The 25,361-nt window shown below is 38.3% G+C and overlaps 3 protein-coding genes and 1 pseudogene across 6 annotated transcripts; 2 read left to right on the top strand and 2 right to left on the bottom strand.

Moving 5' to 3' along the window:
• Positions 1 to 6,884: 6,884 nt before the first annotated feature.
• LOC137739373 (expansin-A25-like) lies at positions 6,885 to 9,797 on the bottom strand (annotated as a pseudogene). Its single transcript, XR_015966449.1, has 2 exons — positions 9,657 to 9,797; positions 6,885 to 9,556 (listed from the first exon to the last, which is right to left on the bottom strand). The product of XR_015966449.1 is annotated as an expansin-A25-like (transcript).
• On the top strand, positions 7,781 to 8,793 carry LOC137740360 (F-box protein At5g39250). The gene has a single exon (XM_068480231.2). It carries the CDS (start codon positions 7,781 to 7,783, stop codon positions 8,528 to 8,530), a length of 750 nt encoding a protein of 249 aa, XP_068336332.2. The 3' UTR covers positions 8,531 to 8,793.
• A 362-nt stretch (positions 9,798 to 10,159) lies between the features above and the next one.
• LOC137739818 (sister chromatid cohesion protein SCC2) lies at positions 10,160 to 22,211 on the top strand. 2 transcript variants are annotated; one of them, XM_068479533.2, is made up of 28 exons: positions 10,160 to 11,120; positions 11,693 to 11,802; positions 12,549 to 12,688; positions 12,763 to 12,859; positions 12,953 to 13,209; positions 13,950 to 14,057; positions 14,200 to 14,311; positions 14,545 to 14,641; positions 14,745 to 14,931; positions 15,062 to 15,493; positions 15,574 to 16,106; positions 16,188 to 16,398; positions 16,474 to 16,524; positions 16,630 to 16,788; positions 16,875 to 17,042; positions 17,157 to 17,456; positions 17,541 to 17,693; positions 18,065 to 18,234; positions 18,353 to 18,461; positions 19,376 to 19,534; positions 19,642 to 19,746; positions 19,815 to 20,048; positions 20,253 to 20,386; positions 20,465 to 20,755; positions 20,840 to 21,263; positions 21,372 to 21,464; positions 21,561 to 21,686; positions 21,774 to 22,211. In XM_068479533.2, the coding sequence occupies exons 1-28, from the start codon at positions 10,870 to 10,872 to the stop codon at positions 21,987 to 21,989; spliced, it is 5,427 nt and encodes a 1,808-aa protein (XP_068335634.2). In that variant the 5' UTR covers positions 10,160 to 10,869; the 3' UTR covers positions 21,990 to 22,211. The 2 variants fall into 2 exon arrangements, with proteins under 2 accessions (XP_068335634.2, XP_088555970.1); XM_088699844.1 differs by having other exon boundaries at positions 10,658 to 11,120; positions 12,541 to 12,688.
• Positions 22,212 to 22,795: 584 nt separating this feature from the next.
• Positions 22,796 to 25,220, bottom strand: LOC137740319 (biotin carboxyl carrier protein of acetyl-CoA carboxylase 2, chloroplastic). 2 transcript variants are annotated; one of them, XM_068480179.2, is made up of 7 exons: positions 24,710 to 25,220; positions 24,193 to 24,246; positions 23,954 to 24,108; positions 23,540 to 23,852; positions 23,320 to 23,391; positions 23,154 to 23,219; positions 22,796 to 23,077 (listed from the first exon to the last, which is right to left on the bottom strand). In XM_068480179.2, the coding sequence occupies exons 1-7, from the start codon at positions 24,866 to 24,868 to the stop codon at positions 23,054 to 23,056; spliced, it is 843 nt and encodes a 280-aa protein (XP_068336280.2). In that variant the 5' UTR covers positions 24,869 to 25,220; the 3' UTR covers positions 22,796 to 23,053. The 2 variants fall into 2 exon arrangements, with proteins under 2 accessions (XP_068336280.2, XP_088555504.1); XM_088699378.1 differs by having other exon boundaries at positions 23,954 to 24,246; positions 24,710 to 25,102.
• Between the last annotated feature and the right edge of the window lie 141 nt (positions 25,221 to 25,361).

Raw genomic sequence — 25,361 nt, 5'->3', positions numbered from 1 at the left:
GCGTCTCCAGCTTGGCCGAGACCGCCTTCGAACAACGCCGTTTGCGGTCGCCGCTGTTGAATCTTCTAACCGGAGCTCGACACCGGCGCGACATAAGTCTTCTTCTCGAGGTGTTTCTTCTTCTTCTTCTTCTTCCGGCCAGGGTGGCTTTGAGGTAATTTCCAGGAGCAGAGCTCATTGTGTTTTTGTGTGATGGAAAAACAGAGTCGCAGAGAGAATGTGAGGAGGAAGACGAGGCCTTACGAGGTTTAAGTAATGGAGGGTTGAGAAATAGACACGCGGCTTGTTGGTTACTACGAAAATGCCATTTCTGATTTTTCCTTTGTCCTTTAGCCATGTTGTTATGATCCTTACGATTTTGACGATGTTTTAAACTACTTTAACTGATCGGTGCTTGTGAATTTGAACTCGAAAATGGATACATAATCCGGCTCACTAGCCTAACACACGAGAAGTTGTGGTGTTGAACAATAAACTGGCACTCAAGTGCAAAAGAAATGGGTATATTGTGAGCCTAACACACGAGAAGTTGTGGTGTTGAACAATAAACTGGCACTCAAGTGCAAAAGAAATGGGTATATTGTTGTGCTAAAGTATTTTAAACACACGAGAAATTCTTGTGCCCAACATATAAATCAAGTGCATTGTTTGATATACTCACATAAAAATAAATCTTGTATTGTATGATTTAGCAGAATAAGACTTGATTGTTATTATTGAACAGTGTGAGCCATACAGTCTACCTTATTTTGATTCTCTATATTGGGCTATAATTGAAAAAAAAAAAAAAAAAATAGGAGCGAGAGTGAAAGGAAAATAGAGAGATGTTTGTGGGCAGAGAAGGGGTTGTTTCGTAATTTCATTGACGAAGGGTTGGCATCTCAATTAAAAGAAGAAAGCGGGAACGCGGCACAACTTGCGAGCCACAAGGCAGAAAGCCTGCCCATCTGTAACGGCACATGTGAGGGGCGGGACCGTTAGACACCGTTATTCCCAAATAACCCTCATATTAGGTTATTTGATTTTAGTGATTGAGAGTGATAAACATCAACATCCATGGACATAGATCCATTTCTGATTTTACTTTTGGAGTCCAAGAATCATGCAATTTGAACCATTGAAATTGAATCTGACCGTTCCTCATTAACTCATTCTGCTGACCTACTTCACACAAATCAAAGACTTCGATTTCTCGTCCACACAAACTAAGGACTCGAATTTTCTGGTCCTTAGACTCCAGACACTAAAGTTTTGAAAGGATCCAAATTTAACTGCATAGGTAGATGGAATTTTCCACTTGTTGTCCTTTAGACCCAACAATGATCAATTGGTGCAAAATTTCACACTCATTCATAGACATCTGATCACTAATCAGTAGTTAATACGCGTATAAGCTATACATAATGATTTTGTTCATTGTAAGTAAAAATTCAATCCAAAAGTTCGAAACAAACCAATTCATTAAGATTTGATCAAATAGTACTTGTTCAATGCACCAATTAGAATACACCATTGGGTGGTGCTATCTACACACTCATTTTTACCTCTCACACAGTCTTTGTTAATTTCTACCTGTGATCTTCTTCAACTCTCGACTCGACTGCCAAAAATTAAGAGAAATGTATGGAAGATAAAAATGGGTGTGTAAATAGCACCACCCTACACAAGGACAAATATGATCCTATGCCAAGGTCCAATGGAATAAGTTATCGAAAATGTCGTATGGGGAGTGATCTAGATGGTACACAAGGACAAATATGATCCTATGCCAAGGTCCAATGGAATAAGTTATCGAAAGTGTCGTATGGGGAGTGATCTAGAAGGTATACCAAGACACAAATTAACCCTTTCTTATTCTCTCTTCATCACATTAATATAAAACAAAGCTTGTCTTTGGGTTGTTTAGATGGTGAGACTAAGTAAGGGGCAAAATGGACATTTGGGGTACAAATAAAGGTTGGAGAGTGAGCTAGCTAGGGTAGTTGTATTGGGAGTGGGAGTGAGGTTATGTTAAAGGATGCATGTGAGGGTATATGGGCCAGCAAAGCCCTCATCTGAAGGCTGTGACTGAGAGACTAATTGAGAGAGAGAGAGAGAGAGAGAGAGAGAGAGAGAGAGAGAGAGCACATGGGAAGCACATGCAGAAGAGGGAGTTTTGGAGTGTTGTTTGGGAGAGGGGTAAGGGCATGTGACAAATGAGAGACAGTGAGGCAGCATGAAATGTACAGCATGTTTTGCACATTCCCTGCATGGAACTGATCAACCGGCAGCAAATGCACCTTCTCTCCTCTCTCTCTCTCTCTCTCTCTCTCTCTCTCTCTCTCTCTCTCTCTCTTTTTTAAAAAACGACCTTAAGCCAAACAAGGTTTCATATTTTGCGACATTCAGGAAAAAAATGTATATCGTGTACATCTTTATTCTTGTTTTGCAAAAATATTGTTTCCACGGCTTGAACCCGTAATTTTTTGATCACAAAAAAATTAACATTTATGTTGTGACAATGCTCGCCTTCTCCTTTTTTTTCTTTTTAAAAATATAATAATAAAATTACAATGAAATCACGATCGATCCAAAAACCATACAAATTGAAAAATTAGTTATCACAATACTCGTAAAAGTGAACTGATTCGAAACTAAACTACGATCCAGATCAAAGTCTTACCAAAATCGGATTTTCTTTTTGTGCTAGGTGCCCTTAGAGTTTACTTTGCCCTTATCATATAACTAATTAATGGGTTTACCAATTGGCTCTTGTTATGCACATGCATGTTTAGACTTGATTTGATTTAGAAGCCAGTTGATCAATTGGGCACGTATGACATGTGTGTGAGCAGTGACGTCATTCCTATAATATACCTTGTCAATTATTTAAAGATAATAAAAGTATCATTCTGTTGAATTTAATATGCTAAACAGAAGATCTTGTTTTCTCATAGGTGGACATTTGTTGAGCGACCCACTGCAAACTTCCAACAAATATTTAACTTTATCCATTTCATGTGAAAACAATTGATGTGTACAACAAGTTCAAAACAATGAAATGAGGTTTAGCCACTATATATAAACCATATGTATGTATGTATGTATGTATGTATGTATGTATGAATCTTTGCCCTATGAAAAATGTAGAAAGTTAGCAAATTTTTATGAATCACTACCGCAAAATAGAGTACAATGGCAATCTATAATTTGTACAGCAAACTCAACTTAATGAGATGAGCTTAGTGGTAGGAGATTATCTAGCTTGTGAAGAGGATCAAAACAATTTTGTTGAAAAATCAGTGGCAGGCCTCAGATAAGTTTAAGAACCCAATGGATCAGGAAGTAGAAGTATTCATGTGTCTGATTTTAGTTTGTTATTGTTGTTGTTGATAATCATTGTTTGATGTTTGAACACAATTTTTATTTTTTTATTTTTTTATGAGTAAATAAGCATAAACTCCTCGTTACATGTAAAAAGTTGAACAATCTTTCACACACTCTTCCACGCTAACAGTTTGTTTTCTTTTTATTTTATGTGGGTTAATTATAAAAAACAAAAATAAAAATAAATAAAAATAAAAACTTGAGAGAGTAAAAAGTCAACTTTGTTTTGGTCTTTTAAACTTGATGATCATCATGTTCTAACTATTTATATGTCTAAATTAATCACATGAATGATAAATCTAGAATTTAGACATACTTTGAAACATAAATGCTAAAGGGACTCTCTTAAAAGTGAGATTTTTCATAGACTCTCTGCATCCTCATGTGTTTGACACAATATTTTAGAACGTTGGTACGAGAATTAACGTTAAATTGTGAGGTGACAAAGGGTCTATGAAAAGTTATACTTTGACCCTCTTAGAATTTCTCACTTTGAATATTGCTAGAAAAGAATGAACATATTTATACGGTTGTGCTCCACACACTCATTTTCATCTCTCACACACTCCTCTCAATTTTTGATGGTCGGATCTAATGAATTGAAAAGATCAATAGACAAAAATTAACAAAGATGCGTATGAAGGAAAAAAGAATGTGCAAAAAGCACTGTATATATGTACTTGTGTGAGGGACAGGATGATTATGCTGATGATGAAATGCAATAAAAAATAATTGTTTCAGATACAAAGAAAATTATATTAAGATGTGATGTAACATCTTTTTTCTTCTAGTTTATGATCACCTGCACTTTCTCTGTTAGAAAGGAGAGGAGAGGAGAGCTGAGTGAGTACTACTGCTCATGAGCTAGTGAGCTGCAGCAGCAACTGCGAAGGGGGGGAGAGAGAGAGATGCAATATCATGTGAAGCTAGCTAGGGTTTAAGTTGTTCACTTCATTCCTTTTGTTTACGGGTCCGCAGAGGCTGCCATGATCGAACATGGCTCAGTCACTCGACGCTCTTTTAGCTGCAACCCCACTTGTTTTGTCTAGTCTCAACCAAGTTTGCCCTACTATGCTTCATTGCCTTCTTTTTTTCCTCTCCTCTCTAATTTTTTCCATTTATACACTCCTTATATGTATATGCTCAACTAAAATTAACCATTGTTGGCACCTAATCCATAACCGACAAGTGTGGTTTATTGTTATGTTATACCATATAAATTTTGAATGCTCTAATTTATAGAGAGAATAATTTGAACTTAAGTACAAAACGACGATATAGTATCCTACTGAATTGACTTAACCATCCTGACCTCAATTCTAGTGGCTCTACCAGATACGACATCGTTTCCGTTCTTAAATCATCTCCTACCCTAGCGGTGGTGGTGAAATTATCCCGCGCACAACCCTAAATACAAAGTTCATACTGCAGAGCATTCAAAAATCAGAAATATTGCCACTTAGTACTACGGTCTTGTGATATTTCTCTTTACTTGTAAGTGAGAAGTCTTAGGTTATATTCTCGCTAAAGGCGAATTTGAACCATATTATTACTAGCCAATTGTGAAGTTAAGCCCGTCCCCTCCTCTCTTAGTATAGATAATATAGGTTGTTAAAAAAAATATTTCTATTGGGGATTTTTTCTTTTATTGGACGTTGGATGAAACCAACGGCAAAGATTGGACCTAGATTAGTACTGGTTTAGTACTGAGATGCTTTTATAAAAAGTGGGTATAAAAAAAAAGCTGAGCTCAAAAAGGTGTTTGGTAGACACTTAAAAACAACTTATTTTCATAGTTTTGGGTGAAAAAAAAACTGAAAACCTGAAGCAGCAAAAATAAGCTTATTCTCACAGTACAACAGAAGTAATTTTTTTTTTTTTAAAGCACAGCAAGTCCACAAATCCGCGAAGGTTTTTTTTTTCATGTCCAAAGCTTTTACTAAGCCAATATAAAAGCTTTGGACATGGAGTCTCAAGTCCACAATGACAAAATTGGACCCGGGTTCTCCACAAAAAGCTCTAAACCTGTCAAATATAATAAACTCCTCAAACCAAATAATAATATTTGTTTTGACGGTTGGAACGAATTTTGGGTAAAAACAATTCAATTGCGTTATTTGTAGGACACTTGACGTAAAAATACAAGACTTTTAATATTCTTTTTAAGAGAAAATTGAAATCTTCATTCATCATTCACATTCTTTTTACTAGTTTCTCTACACACACGCTTATACACATGTGAAAAGTTTTTTTCAATCACATACCCCCTCCATGTCTCCACATTTTTTATGCTAATACGTCCAAAAGTGAAATAGTAAATTTAGTGCACAACGCATGTCAAAAAAATACAATTACATGCTTGCATTGGATTGTTTACCTTCAAACACATGTCCTAAATCTTTGGGGTGAAAAATTTAGAAATTATAGAAATGACATATTTTATAATTTTTGTATAAAAAGAAAGTTAGTTATAATACACGTGGCATCAAAATTGAAAGAAAAAAACTTAATCATTTCCAAATATGCGTACATATTTAGTCTGAAAAATTCAAAGACGTCTTTATCAAAATGACCATCTCCAAAGAAAATGTTCATTTACAATTGATGGTTGATGTGGCAATCTAAAACTTTATATCAAATTTTGTACTTCTCCAACCGAATTGTCAAATATTATTTTATTATTTAAATAGAGCTTTAAATGATTGTAATTATTAAAAAAATGTTGAAATAAATTTTTTATTAGTTGAAATGTTAGTGGAATAAGGGACCCACTATTAAAATGAATTAAAAATAAATTTGACAGTAAATCACTAAACCTTCAAATCCAGTTAGCAAATAATATTTCAATTGAAAAGACTTTTGATGTCAAACATGTACAGTGACATTCCACCTAGCATTTTAACATCTCCTTTGAAGATCCTCTAAAAGAGTTGAGGGTGGAAGAGAAGTTAGCTAAAAAGTCTCACTTACAAGACCCGAAACCACATGTGTTATAGTTCCACTTAATTTCACATTGATTCTACCAAACTCACCCGAATAATGCAACCCGATCAAAGTTTCTCACCTCGCTTCTACCATCACAGAAGATTTCGTTTGTCCAATAAAAAAGATTTTTCAGTGTGTCGAAAACAAAAAAAACGTATGTTATATGTCACTGTACAAGTAAAAAGACATTTAAAAAAAGATTTGTCTCCATTTATAAAATAACAGGTAACGTAACTCGCCCGTATTCTGAAATTAATAATTTTCTTCGTTTGTTGGCCCACCGGCGACCACCAAACTAATAAACAATTTTACAAAAAGTCCCTGATTGCGATTGTACTGTTTTTTGTTTTTATGTTAATTTGCTGCCTACTTTTCTTTCTTTGCCCCCAGACTCTGCCTGAAGTCTAATATCCCACTTCCCTCCGTCATCTGCTTCCAAAGCTTCCAACAACATTCCCGGGTTTTACCGATTCCGCCAACAAATTAGGTACGAATGCAAATAATCTACCATTTTTTTAAATCAAATTTTTGTCCATTTTCTTCGACTGCGTGATCTAGGTTTTTGATTCCCATCAATTTTTGATTTGGGGGTTTTTTGCAGTGTAAATTTTGTATGTCATTTTCTTAATTTTCTGTTGATATGACTCTTAATCTGATCTAATAAAGTGTTACAAATATGTGTTTGTTATCTGTGTGAGGGTGAGTCTTGGTGCAACGGAAATGTTGCTCCTTTGTGATTGAGTCGTGAAAATAGTCTCTTTTCAAAACAAGAATAATGCTGCTTAGATAGATGTTTCCTCCGATCCTCGCAAAGCGGGGAGCCTTATTGGCTTGGGTCGCCCTTTTATCTCTGTGTGTATGCATCTGTATTGATAATACGCCCTGTGTTTTGCACTTGCATCTGTAAAATGCACGTAGTTAGGCATTCAAGTTTAGGAAGAATTCAGTGGTTGTTCGGCACGAAAATTAGCTATTTGGTTGAAACTTGGAAGTGCATTAAGGTTTATGAAAGTGCATTTGCTTATTGAATTAGACCGCCCATCCCGATGATCAATCCAATGCGAGGTTTTTATTGAGTTGAAGACAGAATGCGATTTTCACTTCTTCTCGGGGCTACCTGTTATAGGGAACACATTTTTTTTCTTATGATTCGTCTAACACAGATGGTTATTTTGTTTAGAAGGACACTACTTAGTCATTTGTTATATCTGAACTGAATTTGATATGATCTTTTGCATTTTTCTCATTAAGCTAAATGTGTGGTAATCTTAACAAAAAATGACGAGTGTATATTTTATGAATTTTGGATTTTATCCGTTTTTTCCACAGGGTTTTCTGTCTGTCCTCATCTCTGCTGATTTTAGTCCTCCAATGTAGTGATAGCCGCCGCAGTGGCAGATTCTTTTCATGAATTGGTTGTGAGTTGAAAATGGTGAATGAAGAGGTCCTGAAGGCAGTTTTCCCTTTACTGGAGGGTGTGGACCTTGCTTCTTGTATGGGAGTGTGCAAGCGGTGGAGACAGATAGCTCGAGATGATTTCTTTTGGAAGCGTCTATGTGCCAAGAGATGGCCCTCTACCTGCAAGCGACCTAACCCTCCCACTCTAACCTATTGCAAGCTGTATCAAAACTTTTATAAGCGCCACCACCGTCAAACTCTTCTTCCACCAAGACTTTCCTTTGATGACTTGGAATTTTTCATTGATATATGGACTGAAGATCGATTTCTCTTTTCTGAAGTGATCCCTGGCCCCGTTCTACAGAAAGGTACCAAAACCCCACCACCAGAAGTATGTGACATGCTTAGATATCACCTGGAGGGTGCTGAGTACAAGATGAAACTCCCTGTTGAACCAAGGTTTGCGGTTCCTCTGACCCAGACCGTGAGTGTTTCAGTGCTTGTGGAGCGCAAGGATTCTAACAGGGTTGCACGTATAATTGATAATTCTATGTTTGACTACATTGATCGAACAGCATCTAGAGCCATGGCAAATGAATACCTAGACTTCTCAGCGGTCTACCCTTTCACTTCGGGTATCCGGGCATGGATCTCTTTGCTTTTCATGGACAACGGAGATGAAGGAGTTATTGATGTTTTTGGGATCGAAATGGATTTCATGGATGCTGCAAACTCGAAGGAAGAGGTTTTGTGGCTATTAGACATGCTTGATTGGAAGTGAAGGTTTCACTTGCAAGGCCATTCAGATAATAAAGAGCGACCGAATTGGATGCAACAATGATGCTTTTGTCTTCCACGGTTTCGTTGACATGCAGAGTCTGCATATGGAAGAAAACAGCACAACACTGTCATGTTCAGCGTAAACACTTTGCTTCAGCGGTATCACTTTCTTTCATGTGTTGCATGTTCGAAATTTTGAAGTTTGTACATGCTTGTTTTCTTCATTACTGCGAATAAATTAAGATCCTTCATCTTTGCTCCGTATTGAAGTGTATTGATTTTGTGTTCATTCTATTTGATCTGGGAAAATCGAAACTTACAATCTCCCCATTGAGAGGTGGTACAAATGCGGTATGGAAAATATGGTACGAGTAACGTTTTTTATCTAGAAATTTGTTCTCCCATCAGAGGTTTGACCAAACTGCCAATTTGCTGGTGCGACATCAGCCAACTCTATTGTTTTCCCATCACTCGTAGTGACTATGATTGACAAGCTTTGCCCTACAAGTTGGTTTCCCGTCGCCACCCAAACTTGCCCCCAATTTCTTGACGTTTGAATCCATTTAGTGCTATCCCTTGATTCTGACGTTCGTAACATCGCTAGCACCGCCAATATTGAACGCTGTCGCTGTAACCCACCAGGGGTTGCCCCTCGAACTTAACCCCTCCACTCTTCCGGCACGAGACTCTCCGGTACTTAACTGGATTGATAGCGGTCCGGTACTTAACTGGATTGATACCGGCTTTTGAGTGTACGAGTTTTGCGAGCATAGCCATGTACTGTCGAAGTACTTTTGGGGTGGATTGCACCAGTGATCAGGAGCCGGAGCCCAATTTGGTGGACAAATGTTGGTTACGGTAATTGTGATGGCCCTGACGTGAGGGTTGCACCATTGGGGATCATGGACGCACCCGAGCCGGAAACAAGCACCTAAAGTACCCCCATCGTTGACGAGGGCCGTGCTTAGCGCTGCTGTCTAGAGGCCATAGCCTTGTTCATGGAGATTACCATATCCACAAGCCCCCTCTATTCAACAAATCACAAAGTTAAAACCTAATCAAATTTTAGTTAACAGAAAACAAAACAAACCATACATGATCGGCGCAAACAAAAGATTTTCACTTACACATGGTTTCTCCTCCACTCATGTCACCGTAAAACGTTGCATGTGCGTCTTGCCAAACATTGTCGTCTCTTCCGCCGGTCGGGATTATAAAGCCCATGGCTTGAACCAAAAGAGTGATCAACTGTCTTTGTTGGGACCCATGTCAACCTTCACCAAAATTTTGTACTTTCAAGTATGATAAAATAAGAGTTTAGTGTTAAATCTTGATGATGGAATTTTTAATCAAGAGTTTAACGGTGATAAATTTCAGTCTATGATACGCTGAGGCATACAAAAGTATATTAGTCTTGAATACCACTTTTTGCTTATTAAATATATAGTTGAAGCAAACCTATTAAATGTTTATTCTCCTCACTGGTTAAAGTGCATGTAAATAATTGGATTTACATAATAAAAACGATACAGTCAGTCACTTACACGTGTTTGAACTGACAATTTTTAATTATTGTGCATACTATAACTAAAAGAGATTCTTAAGTTCGCCCGCGCAAACCATCTTTGTTGGCATCAAAATTAAACATGATCCTTAACGATGTCAGCGGGTTATCGATTTATGAAAAAAATATCTTTTTTTTTTTTTTTTTTTAGGTACGACGAATGCTGGCGGGTGGACCCAAGAATTTCTCTGAATTCAGCCATGTTACCACTTCAAACAAAAATCCACTAATCATTTACAGTTCAATTTCTCAATCTTCTTATTCCGGCGAGGAAGCGGAAAAGACCGAAGAGGACGACACACATTATTTGTGCTGTTGACCTTCACAACACCAGCCCAAGACTAATTCCGTAATTTCGGACCTCGACCTTTTTCCAAAATCTCCGCCCGGCAAAATCCTCCGTCGAATAAAATTCCAAAACCATCCTTCCCAACGAAGCTAACTCACGAGTCGTCAGCAGGAAGCTTTGATAGTTCGTACAGTGCCCCGAGGGCATTTTCGTAACTCCGGCAGTAAGACTCCGTTCGCAGTCGCACATCCAAAATCCCCAGAATTTAGCTCCTCCACCACACTTTTCCCCGCCATTTGCTTCCTCCAAATTCTCCTTCCCAAAATCTAGGGCTCCGACCTCGTCACTCTCTGCAACCGAAACCCTAATTCTCTCCGAAATCCCCCCCTTGATTCTGCATAATTACGACCCCTGCCACTCCGCCGCTTCATCATTCTCCCTTCATGCCCTTGCGGCGCCGATTGCGAACTCACCGGTGGAGCAATCGATGAGTTATCCGGTAGCCACTTCGAGCTCGAGCTTCGGCTCGGCTCACGGAGGTATCAGCCTCTCGAACACGGTGCACTCGGAGGTCGCGCCTTGCTTGCCTCTGCCGTCGCTTCCGGTGTTCTGCGGGGCATCTGATCACCTCCGGCTGTTCGACGAGCCGAGTCGGAACAGTGCGTGGCTGAACCGCCCTGACGCAGCTGTTGCGAGTAGGATTGCTGATCTGCTTCGAGAAACCGACGTGTCGTACTTGTAAGTACTTTTCTGTGTTCTGCGCCAGCAATTTCATTTCCAGGTTTAAATTTGAAATTTGATTGTTAGAAATGCGCGATGTTGCATTTGAAATTTGACGTATTTGATTGTTGCCATGTTCTGCTGAGTGTGAATTTTGAATTTTGCCGTTTCTTATGATGGGGTTTGGTTTTGTTTGTTTAAATTTTAAGTAATTTGGAGAAAAATGTAATGGTTATTGATGGGAATTAGCTCCCTCCCTCCCTCTCTCTAGCACCCCATGCACCCCGAACACCCACCACCCCCCACCACCTCCCCCCCCCAACTTTTAGCTGAACTGACAGGCAGCTCAATGTGTTTGAACTAATGCGATGAGGTTGTGAAATGTGAATTCGGAGGCGACTTTTTAATAAGTAATTTGGAACAGAGCAGCCACCTGATTCGTTGTACCGTATATTAAATTGTATCCCAGGATCTTATTTTTTACTAAAAATGCGACGGACTAGGGGAACTGTGCTGATACAAAATTTCTATTAGTTACATTGTTTAGATTTGTTTTGAATTTCGGTGCTCATATATGGTTTCATGCACAGGAACCTTAGGGAGGATGCTAGGGCAGTTCCATATGGTTATGGAGAATCTTTAAAACTTCACGATGAAGTTCTTCAGTACAATCCAGAAGCATTTGAGTACAATAGTCCAGGTAAACCAAGTATTTCGTCTCTCCTTACCTGCTTTTATGCTTCAACTTTTTCTTCAGATTTTTTTTGGTTTCCTACTTATTACGTAGGGTTTCTGTATAGCTGTTTCAGCTATAACTGCACATTGCAACAGCCATATTTTCATCATATAACCAATAAGCCTTTACATAGGTTATAACATGATTGAGTAATGCAATCACATCTCTCAGGTGCAAGAAGTTTTGGTGATAATATAGACTTGGTTAATGATTATGCAGATTTTATACTAATGAAGATCAGAATAATATTAATTCATTGATAAAGATACTGAAAATAATTAATAAAACTAAATATAATATGTCTAGGAATGAGAAAAACATATATTTTTTCATACGAGTGAAGATATTGATTAGATATGATAAAATAATAATAAAAATATTTTCTTTTGGTTTCACAGCACAAGTTGCAGAAGTTAAAGAGTGCTAGTTGATATTTTTTACACTTATTAGACAGAGTAGCTTCGTTTAAGCTCAAAAAATTTATTTCTTTTTAGATGATGCACTTTTACTTCATTGTTGAAAGGATACATGCAAATTTCCAAGATCTCTCTTAGTCTTTGTATATATTACATGCACAGTAAATAAATGCCTCTAGATATTACACACACTACTTAGTTCCTTAGAAGAATTAGTTGTAGTTTAAAGTGTTTGTTCTTGTATAAATTTATATTTCTGTGCTTATTGTTTCTTGCACTGTTCAAGTTTCGCAGGTCCTATTAAGGGGCAAGTGCCTGTCAGTAGTACAATATCTGACAAGAAGCCCTTCAAGCCTATTGTACCTATACCAAAGCTTTCTCAAAGGGACTATTCTGTATCTGACAATAATCAGCTCAATGATATTCCTCCTAATGTATGTGTGCATCTATTTGGCAGTTAATAATTTTGCCCCCTCCTTGTTTAATAATCTAGAAGGTGAAATGGCAGGACATATCTCCACCATCTTCTAGAAAACCAAAATCCAAGAAAAAAGCTAGTGATACCGTTACGTCAACAGTCGGACCAGATTCTGCTGAAATTCAAGGTTCGTGGGCTTTAGAACTCTCTCTTCCTCTCAAACATACATTCTTCTTTTCAATATTCATGTGAGTGACCTATCTTCAAAAATCTTGTTTAGATGCCACCATCAGAAGCTTTTGTGAGTTGGTGGAGGATTTCTGTGGCAGAGCTGAAATTTTCAGTGATGACCGGGAAGAAACTGAGTGGTTATCTATGCCTCTTTCTGATCTTAGAGTGCTTGCAAATGAAATAATGTCTCTTCGAGCAAAGAAGCTTCTACATTTGGTTCCTGTAGATACTTTTGTTAGATTGTTAAGGATTTTAGATCATCAGATACATCGAGCTGAAGGCTTGACTATAATTGAATATGAGGAGGTGAGCTTGTTTTCTGTTCTGCTTTCTTTCTTGCATTTAGCAGGTCTGTTGTGGTAATTTCAAGTTTGCTTCTTAAATTACATTTCTTCAGGCTTTGTTGTTAGCTTCTTGCTTTTGTGCAGTGTTTAATTTTTCCATACTCTTTTTCTTATCTTGTTTTTAATCTTCAAGCTAGTAAAGAATGGTGTTACTGCAGCACCTTGCAATATATTGAAAGTTTTGAATTTCTTCTTATAATCGTCTTTGCTATCTGAATCACTTTTATCCTGACCCTATGTTTGCCTAGTTATGACCATGTTTGGGATGAAATTTTTTTAGTTTTGGGGACCGCGCCGGAGGGGGGTGGGGTGAGGTTTGAAATAAAATAAATGTTTTATTAGCAAAATAAGGCATTGAGTATCTTCTTATCGAAAAGATAATGCATCAAGCATCTGGAGCCTTTGGAGGAGACTGTTTGTTATGTATAAATTTGATTGGATGGCATTAGCAACTGCAGAGAGCAATTATAAAAGTTTGGGGGAATGATAAATGGTCAGGAATAGTAATGGGAATAATCAGGAAAGAGAGGAAGGAAGAAAGATAGAAAAATAGTTTTTCATTTTTGGCAGTGAATACAATGCTAGTTTAATATATCAATTATTCGTTCCGGTTCATATTTATGCACTGAATTATATATGTGGAGTTTTATTGTAATAGTATTGTGATCATGTTCATATCTTACTTATCTTTTGTAATGTCAGTCAAACTCAGATGTGGTTTCATCAATACAATGTGCACTGGAGTCCATTCACGCAGCATTAGCAGTAATGGCTCATAACCAGATGCCAAAACAACTATATAAAGAAGAGGTACATGCTCAGATGTTAACTCCTCAGTTTACATTTAGTGGAGGTCCCTTGTATTGTATACTTGTAATGTACCTTGTATTTTGTTTTTGTTTTTCTATCGTAGAAAATGCTAGTAATTTTTATTTTTGTTCCATCATATCAGATCATTGAAAGAATTCTGGAGTTTTCCAGGCATCAGATAATGGATGTTATGTGCGCTTATGATCCATCATATCGTGCTTTGCATAGGCCAAGTCAAAATGGGTCGCTCGAAGGTTAGTTTTTCTTGGGCAGTTGGGATTTCCTTAACCCACCACATTCATATGTTCCCTAATGCTTCATACATTTATTTAATCTGCATGCAAAACCATCTCCATCATTTTCTTTCAGTTGTTACCTAAATGGTGGGCTGTATATTGTCTTGCTTGGTTGGTCATTTCGCCTTTCCAGGAGTAGTTTGTTCCAACTTGTGTGATTTGAATAACAATGTTTTCCAATATATTGACAGTTGAGGAAGATGAAGAGCCTGATGCTGAATTTGGTTCAGCAAGCAAGAAGAGACGCAGTATCAAGACTGTTAAAGTGCAGAAATCCTCATTTAACAGGTATCCTTATCTATATTCTTCTCTTGGTTTTAGATTTTTTTACTAGATCCTTATATAAAAAAAACTTAGGTGCTGTCTTTCCCTTACATCTTTGCCTTGGTAGGGTCTCTGCTGCTGTGAATAATATTCTTCAGAAAATGTGCACCATTCTTGGTTTACTCAAGGATTTGTTGTTAATAGAAAGGTTGTCAGATGGTTGTATCTTACAACTAGTGAAAACAAGCTTTACAACATTTATGGTGGATAATATCCAGCTCTTGCAACTGAAGGCAATGGGTTTAATCAGTGCGGTACAGATCTGCACTATTCATCTCCTCTTGGCAGCTATTGTTTACTCATACCTTTACATGTCTTCAAACACATATGCATTTTGATGTTATCTACTCTGAAACTTGTACATCTTCATTGTTGGTTGTACAGATATTCTATTCATACACTCAGCATCGCACATATGTGATAGATGAATTAATTCAGTTGCTTTGGAAGTTGCCAGTCTCGAAGCGAGCTTTGAGAGCCTATCACCTACCTGACGAAGAGCAACGGCAGATTCAGATGATCACTGCTTTGCTGATTCAGTTGGTTCACTATAGTGCAAACCTTCCTCAATCATTAAGACAGGAATCAAGTGGTAATTCCATCTTAGAACTTTCTGTCAATGCCGATTATCCAACTAAAGGTCATGAGGCAGCAACAGAGGCATGTTGTCACTTTTGGACTCGTGTACTTCAGCGCTTTGCTAGTGCGAAGGCTCAGGAAGCTTCAGAGTTGAAAGTAATGATGGAGAATCTTGTTACTGATCTCTTGACAACATTGAATTTACCGGAATATCCCGCTTCAGCTCCTATTCTGGAGGTAATATATGTGACTTGTGTGGACTGTAATTTCGTTAGTTGTATTAGTAAGTTGCCATTCTGAAGTAGATTTAGTTGCAGGTTCTTTGTGTCTTGTTACTCCAGAATGCTGGGCTGAAATCTAAAGACATAGCTGCACGTACCATGGCTATTGACCTTCTCGGCACAATTGCTGCAAGGTTGAAGCGTGATTCTGTACTTTGCAGTAGTGACAAAATCTGGATACTTCAGGAGTTGGTTAGTGACGATGGGGTTGATCAGACATATCCAAGAGATGCATGCTCAGTTTGTTTAGATGGTAGGGTTGAAAAAAATGTCTTTGTATGTCAAGGTTGTCAGAGAATGTTTCATGCTGATTGCATGGGAGTGAGAGAATATGAAGTTCCAAATCGAAGTTGGCACTGTCAGATATGCCTCTGCAGGAAGCAACTTCTTGTTTTACAATCCTATTGTAAGTCACAATACAAAGATGAAGGAACCAAGGATCGAAGTCGTTCAGGAAGAAACACTGAAGTTGCTTTTTCAATTACAAAACCTGAGGTTGTCCAACAGATGCTTTTGAATTACCTTCAAGATACCACATCAGCTGATGATGGGCATCTCTTTGTTCGCTGGTACGTACTCGTTTAACTTCAATCCTTCTTGACTCTGTGGTTCCATTGTTTCCATTAGTGAAGTTATTGTTGTTTGGACAGGTTTTATCTCTTGTTGTGGTACAAGGATGATTCAAAATCACAGCAGAAGCTCATGTACTATCTTGCTCGACTGAAATCAAAAGAAATAGTTCGGGATTCTGGGACTGTTTTTTCATTATTGACAAGGGATTCAGTCAAGAAAATTACTTTAGCATTGGGGCAAAAAAACTCTTTCTCCAGAGGGTTTGATAAGATTCTTCATTTGCTTCTGGTTAGGAATCTTTTCTATTCACTCCCTGATTTTTCATGTAATAAATCTCTATTTTGACATGTTAGTGGATTTCAGGCAAGCTTAATGGAGAATTCTCCTGTAATCAGGGCCAAGGCTTTACGAGCGGTAAGTGAAAAGTTATATTCTTGAACTTTTAATCCTCATAATGGAAATTTAGTTTTATGACTATTGACAGAATTTAATGTCTTAATCTCTTAATATGATGAGCAGGTCAGTATAATTGTAGAAGCTGATCCGCAGGTATTAGGAGATAAACGAGTTCAATCAGCTGTTGAAGGAAGATTTTGTGATTCTGCAATTTCTGCAAGAGAAGCAGCACTGGAACTTGTAGGAAGGCATATTGCTTCTCATCCTGATGTTGGTTTGCAGGTGTGCACAATTGAATTCTCATCCTACCAACTCCTTTGTTCATGCGCTATTAACACATGTTGCTTATCTTTTCCATTTTCTCTCAGTATTTTGAAAAGGTTGCTGAGAGAATTAAAGATACAGGAGTTAGTGTTCGAAAGCGATCCATCAAAATCATACGAGATATGTGCATTTCAAATGCAAACTTCTCCGAATTCACAAGTGCCTGCATTGCTATCATCTCCCGTATTAGTGATGATGAATCAAGTATACAGGTAATTCTGAAGCAATGATTGTGCTGGATTAAGTTCATTGACACGTAAAACACAAGTATACAAAGTTCTTTGTTCTTGACTAGGTCCAGTCTTTATTCTTTTCCTCTTCCACAGGATATTGTTTGCAAGACATTTTATGAGTTCTGGTTTGAGGAACCTGCTGGTTCACAAACTCATTTCTTTGGAGATGGTAGCTCTGTTACATTGGAGGTGGCTAAAAAAACTGAACAGATCGTTGAGATGTTGAGGAGGATGCCAAGTCATCAACCTCTTGTGACAGTCATTAAACGCAACTTGGCCCTTGATTTTTTTCCACAATCGGCTAAAGCTGTTGGGATCAACCCTGTCTTACTTGCATCTGTACGCAACCGCTGTGAGTTAATGTGCAAGTGCTTACTAGAAAAGATATTGCAGGTACTTTTCCCCAATAATTTTGACATGCTAAAACGATTTGGTTGATTATTTGAATCTGAATGTTTAGAAACCCTTACTTTTCAGGTAGAGGAAATGAATATCCAGGAGGTAGATAGGCAGGCACTTCCATATGTACTAGCTTTGCATGCATTCTGTGTTGTGGATCCAACACTTTGTGCACCGGCTTCTGACCCTTCACAGTTTGTGGTCACTCTTCAGCCTTATCTAAAGAGTCAGGTAAACTACATTTTGTTATATTTGTTCAAATGTACCTTTAGAGCACTCTCAGAATTATGTTTTGGATTTGAAAGTTATTTTATTCCACGTGTCACTTTTGCATTTTATCAATAGTTATACTTGTTCTGAAGAGCAGCCTTCTAGGATCCATTCTTGTTTCTCTCTAAATAATATGAATCTAGACCTTACCAATAAGAGATCTTAGGATTTTTTTCTGCAAGGGCTTGTTCATGCTCTGTATTGGGAATTTGATTGCTCACGATCTTTGTTACAATTCATTTCTCTCTTTTTTCCCCTTTGATCGAAAATTCAGAAAGATACTAGTAAAGCAAAACTCATGCCTGCATTTTGATTGTTTGCTCTGTGTTCAGGCTGATAATCGAGTGGTTGCACAGTTAGTGGAGAGTATAATCTTTATAATTGATGCTGTTCTGCCTTTGGTTAGAAAGTTACCACGAACTGTTGTGGAAGAACTTGAACAAGACTTAAAGAACATGATTGTTCGGCATTCCTTCTTGACTGTTGTGCATGCTTGCATAAAGTAAGTTCAAGTTCAGGCTTTCACTTTCAGACAATTGTCTTTTATTAATATATTACAGTTGCATTTCTTATTATGGTTTAGATGCCTTCTAGGTTTTATATCTTTGTCCTCATTACAGGTGCCTCTGTGCTGTGAGTAAAGTGGCAGGAAAAGGTGCTGCTATAGTGGAGAATCTTATCCAGGTGTTCTTCAAACGTTTGGACGCTCAGGCAGTAGATAACAAGCAGGTTGGTGGATTAAAATATGTGCAAATGGATTATGTCTTTAATTACTTAAAGTGTATTTTCGATGTTTGTGCTTGGATCAATGTTTCTTCCAGTTACCCCTGAAGTTTGAAAATCCTCCTTGATCTATTAAGGGATGGCAACGATACCTTGTATTTTATATTACATCTCTTATTACCAACAAATTGGTGGCCCACTTTGAAGTTTGCCTGAGAGTTATGCTTGTATGCCTAATCCTTCAAGCACCTCATAGGCAAAATGATATGTGAATTTATTCTTCTAAAAGAGTTTGATATGAGATATTACAGTTTTGCGCATGGCCATGCATTTATATAGTTACTTGACAGAAATTTAGAACGAACCACAATGGTGAACTTGTAGATACTGCTCAAGTATGGCCGTCAATCAAGTAAAACTATGAGTGGAAACCTTATGCAAACTTTTCATGTCATATATGCTACAAATTAGGATTTACTGATTGAATAATTAACATATTCTTCTGTTCTTAATAAATTTTTTACTTTATAAAAAAAAATTAATATCGTAATATTTCTGTTCAGACCTGAGTTAAGAGCAAAACTGAGACTATGGTTAAAGTTAAGCCTCTCTTTCAGTATTGTCTAGCTGCGGTATTGATTACTCATGCAGGCAGTTACATGTAGAACTTTTGTAATATTGGGTTGCAGAGTAAGCTTATAGTTTTATTGCTTTCTTGATGCAGCATCTTGTTAGGTTTTATGTAACAAGAAATTACTGATAGGGGAGTTTTGTGTTTGTATCTTGGCTTTTAGCTCTAAGCTCAAACAGAGAGCTGGTCATGGTTGATAGTTTGTACACAAACATACCACATGTACATACATTAAATTTATGTAATTGGGCTTCAAGTTTTGACAATTTGCAACCTTTGCTAATTTCAGCAAGTGGGGCGGTCTCTTTTCTGTCTCGGATTGCTTATCCGTTATGGCAACTCTTTGCCCAGTAACTCCAACAGAAAAATTGATGTTGTTAGCAGTCTCAGCTTGTTTAAAAAATATCTTCTAGTGGATGATTTTGTAATAAAGGTTCGGTCATTACAGGTATGAACTTTATAATTTACTTTTTCCTAAAGCCTAGCTTGATCTTGAAATGTGAAAGGCCTGGTTTTATAATGAAATGTAGTGATGTTGTGTCGTAACGTTTGTAGGCAATGGGCTTTGTTCTAATAGCTAGGCCCGAATATATGTTGGAAAAAGATATTGGGAAGATAGTAGAGGCAACATTCTCTTCTAGCTCTGACGTTCGTCTTAGGGTAAGATAACAGTGTCCCTTATTTCTACTACAGTGGCAGTCTGTATGCTTAATCATTTTTTTGACCAGATGCAAGCATTGCAAAACATGTACGACTATCTTCTTGATGCTGAAAGTAAAATGGGAACAGATGCAGCTAGTGATAATGTGATTCATTGTAATGTGGAAGGCGGCAATGCTGTATCTGTTGCTGCGGGTGCCGGAGATACTAATATCTGTGGTGGTATAGTTCAGTTGTATTGGGATAATATGTTGGTGAGATGTTTAGACCTTAATGAACAAGTTCGCCAATCTGCAGTTAAGGTGAGAGAGGGCTTCTATGTTCTGTTCCTGGCTCTTTGTGCACGTTATTTTCTTTTTCTAAGATTGTCATGAATATGGAGAATCAGAATCTTGTTGACAACCAACTTCTGAGAAAATTATCTGGTCGAAAGAATGTGATGTATTTGAAAATTTGAAAGACAATTTTATGTCAATTTATTTTACTTTTTCCTAATATAACTGCAGATTGTTGAAGTTGTGCTGCGCCAAGGGCTCGTACATCCTATTACATGTGTTCCATACCTTATTGCACTCGAAACAGATCCACTGGAGGCCAATTCGAAGTTAGCTCATCATTTGCTGATGCAAATGAATGAAAAGTATTCTCCTCTATGTGCTTTTTGACTTGCCATATCTTCTATTGTTGCTTAGGTTTTTTAATCGAAGTATCATTTTAGGTACCCAGCATTTTTCGAAAGCCGGCTGGGAGATGGCCTTCAAATGTCTTTTAGTTTCATACAGTCCATAAGTACTAGTTCTGAACACGAGAACAAAAAAATTCAAGCAAAGGCTTCTGGAAATGCGAAGGGAAAATCTGATAATGTTTCTCTCGCACAAGCAAGACTAGGGGTTTCTCGAATCTACAAGCTTATTCGTGCTAACCGGACTTCAAGAAACAAATTTATGTCTTCAATTGTTCGCAAGTTTGATAATACTAGCTGGACACCTTCAGTGGTCCCTTTCCTAATGTGAGTTTAAATCATTGGTGTCAGTCTTGGACTTAATGTATTCTGGATGAGGGTGCTGATGTGGATGCTGATTTCTTTTTACAGGTACTGCACAGAGATACTTGCCTTGCTACCCTTCACAACACCTGATGAGCCACTTTACTTGGTCTATTCTATAAATAGAGTAGTACAAGTGAGGGCTGGGGCGCTCGAAGCAAAACTGAAAGCTCTGACGTTGCATTTGTTACAAAGAAGTGCACCTCATGGGAACGGCATAATTGAAGATGGTTCAGCTGCTCAACCTTTTACGAGAGGAATGGCGTCATTGGATTTGAATGGAACGGTTCAACAAGAACCAGTGTTTCAACCAGTTACAAGTTATATGTCAACGGAGTGGAATGGTATAATACAACAAGAGCCAGCAGATCAGTCTGTCTCAAATCAAGCTACCCCGTTTGAGGCAAACATGCACGTTACGGGCTCCAACAGTTCCGGTGGCTTCTCAATAGATGACGTAAAGAAATTCCAGGTATCCTGTAGTCCTGTACTAAATTGATTTTTCACAAGCCTGAGAATTAGGGTTTTGCTGCTTGGTTAATTTTCATTGATTATACTCTTGTTTTACGTGCTACTGTAGGCAGACTGCCTGGCTGCTATTGCGGTGCAGCTTCTTTTGAAATTAAAGAGACACCTAAAAATTGTGTACAGCCTGAACGATGCAAGGTGCCAGGTAAGCAATCACTAGATAATTATAGGTGCGAGGTGCCTGGATCTAACTGTCCCTTGTTAATTTTTTTTGATCATTTGTAATTCCTCATTGAACCAGGCTTTTTCTCCGGGCGAACCCCTTAAACCGGGAGATGTACTCTCCAGGCAGAACATTCCTTTCGACCTCAGTGATACCCGCACCAATTTGCCAACAACTTATCAAGAATTGGTTCAAAGATATCAGGTACGGTGAGCTGTGAGACTCTCTGTGTGTGTGGATGTTAGCAATCATTTCCGTGCATAAATTCTTACTGATATCGATGTTGTACAGGAATTCAAGAATGCGTTGAGGGAGGATACGATTGATTTCTCAACTTACACTGCAAACATCAAGAGAAAACGGCCAGCCCCCAGAAAAGGGCGGAAATCTGTGGGGGGAGATGACGAGGGCGATGATGACGATGAGGATTATTCAGGCGGGGCTCGGAGGCCGAGTAATATTGGAAGGAGAGGTGGCTACGGTATTAGAAGTCGACAGCGGTTATAGTAGTACATTACAGGTAGGCTAACTTGTAAATGTTGTAGGAGAAAGGAATAGCAATAGAGAGGGGTGATACGACGAGAACGGAAAAACTAGATTTCTGGAAACGGTAGAGAAATCCAGTAGAGTAGCGTGAACTCTCTTACTGTTTCTGTATTTTGTAATTCGCCCACGAGAGCGTATATCGATCGCATTCTTTTGTGAATGAAATCCGTCCGTCTCATCAAATCTTCAACTGTTTTGTCGATGTAGAAGCAGGTTTGATTACAAAAACCGCTTTTGGTCATTCAGAAGCAGCCGCAAACAGCCCGATGATATGCATTTCTTAGACATAACTTAGAAATCAATCTAAAACACATTTACATGGGATCGTATGGAAAGTGATTTGGGAGGGTCAGAAAGCATGAGCTGCTTCTCACAAAATCACCCGGAAATAGATGACTATGGAGAAGCACATGGGAAGTATTTCCCTTAAAATCACTTAGTACTGGTTTGGTACTGAGGTGCTTTTATAAAAAGTGGGTATAAAAAAAGCTAAGTTCAAAAAGATATTTGGTAAACATTTAAAAACAACTTATTTTCACAGTTTCAGGTGAAAAAAAAGCTGAAAACGTGAAGCAGCAAAAATGAGTTTATTTTCCCAGCATAATAGAAATAGTTTTTTTTCAAAGCACGGGCAATACCAAACCAGATACCAAGAAGCACATGGGAAGTATTTCCCTTAGAACGAAGCACGTTGCAAACAAAGAAGAAGCTGAATGTATGTAAAATAATTTTATATCTAGCAAAATAATTAAAAGGGAACTTGTGCGTAGGAAAGCTTCATGCATAATTTCTAAAAATGACTTGAAGAAAGAAGGCATAAAATTACGTTTCAGGAAAGCACATTGCCTGACATCTCTGATAACACACCATGGCCCGTCCCTAAAACTCTAAAAATTGTGAATTTCGAGATTTTTCCAGAAACTGAAACAAACATTATTTAAGTTACAAGAGAAGATAAATGTCCGAAACGTAATTTTATCACCAAAAAACTTCAAAAAAATTCTTCCGAACCTTGCTCAACTCTCTCAAGGTACTATGACAAAAAGAGGCTGCACAGAAGCAGACAAATTTCTTAGATAAACAGATTGATCGAGAGTACTTACGAGAGGTTTTAAGATTACTTACCGTGTCGACACTGACTGGTTTCGCATCTTCTACCAGTATCTCAGCAACGGTTCCAGATTGATCAGCCTGTAGAAGGATGAAAGGAACAATTAGTTGAGAACATTTTCCAATGAAAGTAAAGCAATAATCAGTGCATAACGTCAATTAAAGCAAAGTAAAAACGAACCTCAATTTCGTTCATCAATTTCATGGCCTCAATGATGCAAATGACTTGACCTTTCTGAACTTTATCTCCAACCTGCACATTTATTTGAGTAAACAATTAGGACAAATGCAGGTGTCTGATAAAATAATAAAAAATAAAAAAATAAAAAATATTGTTTTGTCATCTCCCATATCTCTTGGAACTCAAGCTTTTATAGATAAGTATAAGTAAAGACACTTGCCTTAACAAAAGGTGGTTCACCAGGTCCAGGACAGCGGTAAAAGGTTCCAGCCATGGGGCATTTCAGTGGAGGGTGAGATGATGTGCTTGTCTTTGCAGGGGCGGGTAGTGCAGGTGCTGGTGGACCGGGTGCTGGAGTAGGAACTGCAGCTGCTGGTGCTGCTGGTTGAGGTGGTGGCATGGAATAATATTGTGCTGGTTGTTGGGAAGCTGGAGCTGGTGGTGGTGGCGCCAATGCTTCTTTTTTTCTAATCACAAGCTCTAAATCTAGTTGCTTCATTTCCAGCTCCACAATGTCTCTCGAATCCACTAACCTGCTCACAAAAATGGTATCACATTAATGAAAATAATTGACGTCCAAAACATAGTTGACGGTATATGGAAACCAATTACAAACAAAATTCGCGCAACTTACTTAATAAGGTCTGATACTTGAGCCATGAATGCGGAAATTGATGCTGCATCTGGAATATTGGTTTGACTGGAAGATTCACCTTTCCCTTCCGGTGATCCATCTTCAGACTTCTTGTTGTTTATGGGTGCAGAATTTGGGGATTTCTCAGCTGCAACCTTTGGATTCAGAAAGTAATCAATTATAATTTCACACACGACGTTCCAAATCCCACCTACTAAACTGACTCCAAACAGTTTTACCTCATTAAGCTGTGCCTGCACCTTCCAGGAAGAAGATTGCTTCCTGACGGAGCTCTGCACGAGTTAACCATATGATCAGAAAACAATTAATAGCTGCAACCTTTGACGTAAAATCCAGATTGTGATACGTAGAACAGTCACTGCTACTAAATACCTATTGAAAATGAAAACATAGAGTATGATCATAGCAAAAGCAAATCATTTGTCTGTTGGAGAAGCTTGCTGGTTTAATCCAAAGACAAACCATTACCGGGTCACAGCTCAATCAAAATCCTAACTGTGATACAACCATCAATTCTTCAAAATGAATTTCAATGCACACCAACAACATTTCCCACGTGTCAACTTCAATTTATTACTTTTATATTCAAGAAGCTTCAGAAATGAAGATATACAACCCATACAAACATATACCCAATTGGACAAAATACAAAATTCAACCATGAAAACACAAAAAGCAATGAAATTTAAACAAACAAAGCTTAAAAAAGTAAAGGGTAAGCGGAATTAATCAAACCTGAAGGCCAGAAATCTGCAGAGAGGGAATGGGGCAGCGATTGAGGCAGTTGTGGAAGGAGAGGAGGTACTGCTGCGGCTGCGACGGCTGGGCGGAGGAGCCGAGGCGGGTAACGGGGGCGGAGCAAGCCTTGGGACAGGGAACTGTGAAGGAAGCCATTGGAGTGTAGTGTGAAGCAAAGCAAAAGCAGAGGTGGCTGAATGGGGAATTGGGAATGGGGAAATGGGGAGGTGGGATCTGAAGCGGCAAGGGAATGGGAAATGGGAAATTTGTAGGGTATGGGGGGGCGATGAGATCCAAGAGGTGGGTTTTTGTTTGGGTATTGGGGACTGAGAAATCTGAGAGAGGGGAGGAAGGGACTGGATGTTCAATGTTATGTGTGTTTTTCTTCACTTAATCATAATGTGTTTGTTTTGTTTTCCGATACTTACAATGTGAGGAGAGAGAGAGGAGAGAGAGAGAGGCCATTTGAAACACCCACCCTCTTCAACTAACAGCTAACAACTCACGCGCCTCTCTCCCTCTCTCTCTCCCCTATTTCTCTCTCTAGAAAGCCCTACCCCTACAGCCCTACATATCCACATTGACAGCAGTGACAAATGTGTAGGGTTTCCCTCCAACTCTCCAAAGGTTTGGGTGGTGTCCGTTGGCT

The sequence above is a fragment of the Pyrus communis genome, chromosome 9 (assembly GCF_041283825.1).
Source record: "Pyrus communis isolate YQ-2024b chromosome 9, ASM4128382v1, whole genome shotgun sequence".
In the NCBI taxonomy this organism is placed as follows: domain Eukaryota; kingdom Viridiplantae; phylum Streptophyta; class Magnoliopsida; order Rosales; family Rosaceae; genus Pyrus; species Pyrus communis.
Note: the sequence above shows the minus strand (reverse complement) of the source record. Positions and strands in the feature narration are given on the sequence as shown.

Bases quoted from the DNA above. Each gene is read 5' to 3' on its own strand.
- LOC137740319 (XM_088699378.1), bottom strand. From the start codon at position 24,868: ATGGCTTCCTTCACAGTTCCCTGTCCCAAGGCTTGCTCCGCCCCCGTT. The intron at 24,247-24,709 runs GTTTGATTAATT...TAACTCGTGCAG, and splicing joins TGCAGATTTCTGGCCTTCAG to AGCTCCGTCAGGAAGCAATC. The intron at 23,853-23,953 runs GTAAGTTGCGCG...TTTTGTGAGCAG, and splicing joins CAAGTATCAGACCTTATTAA to GTTAGTGGATTCGAGAGACA.
- LOC137739818 (XM_068479533.2), top strand. From the start codon at position 10,870: ATGAGTTATCCGGTAGCCACTTCGAGCTCGAGCTTCGGCTCGGCTCAC. The intron at 11,803-12,548 runs GTAAACCAAGTA...CAAGTTTCGCAG, and splicing joins ATTTGAGTACAATAGTCCAG to GTCCTATTAAGGGGCAAGTG. The intron at 14,932-15,061 runs GTACAGATCTGC...TTGGTTGTACAG, and splicing joins CAATGGGTTTAATCAGTGCG to ATATTCTATTCATACACTCA.
- LOC137740360 (XM_068480231.2), top strand. From the start codon at position 7,781: ATGGTGAATGAAGAGGTCCTGAAGGCAGTTTTCCCTTTACTGGAGGGT.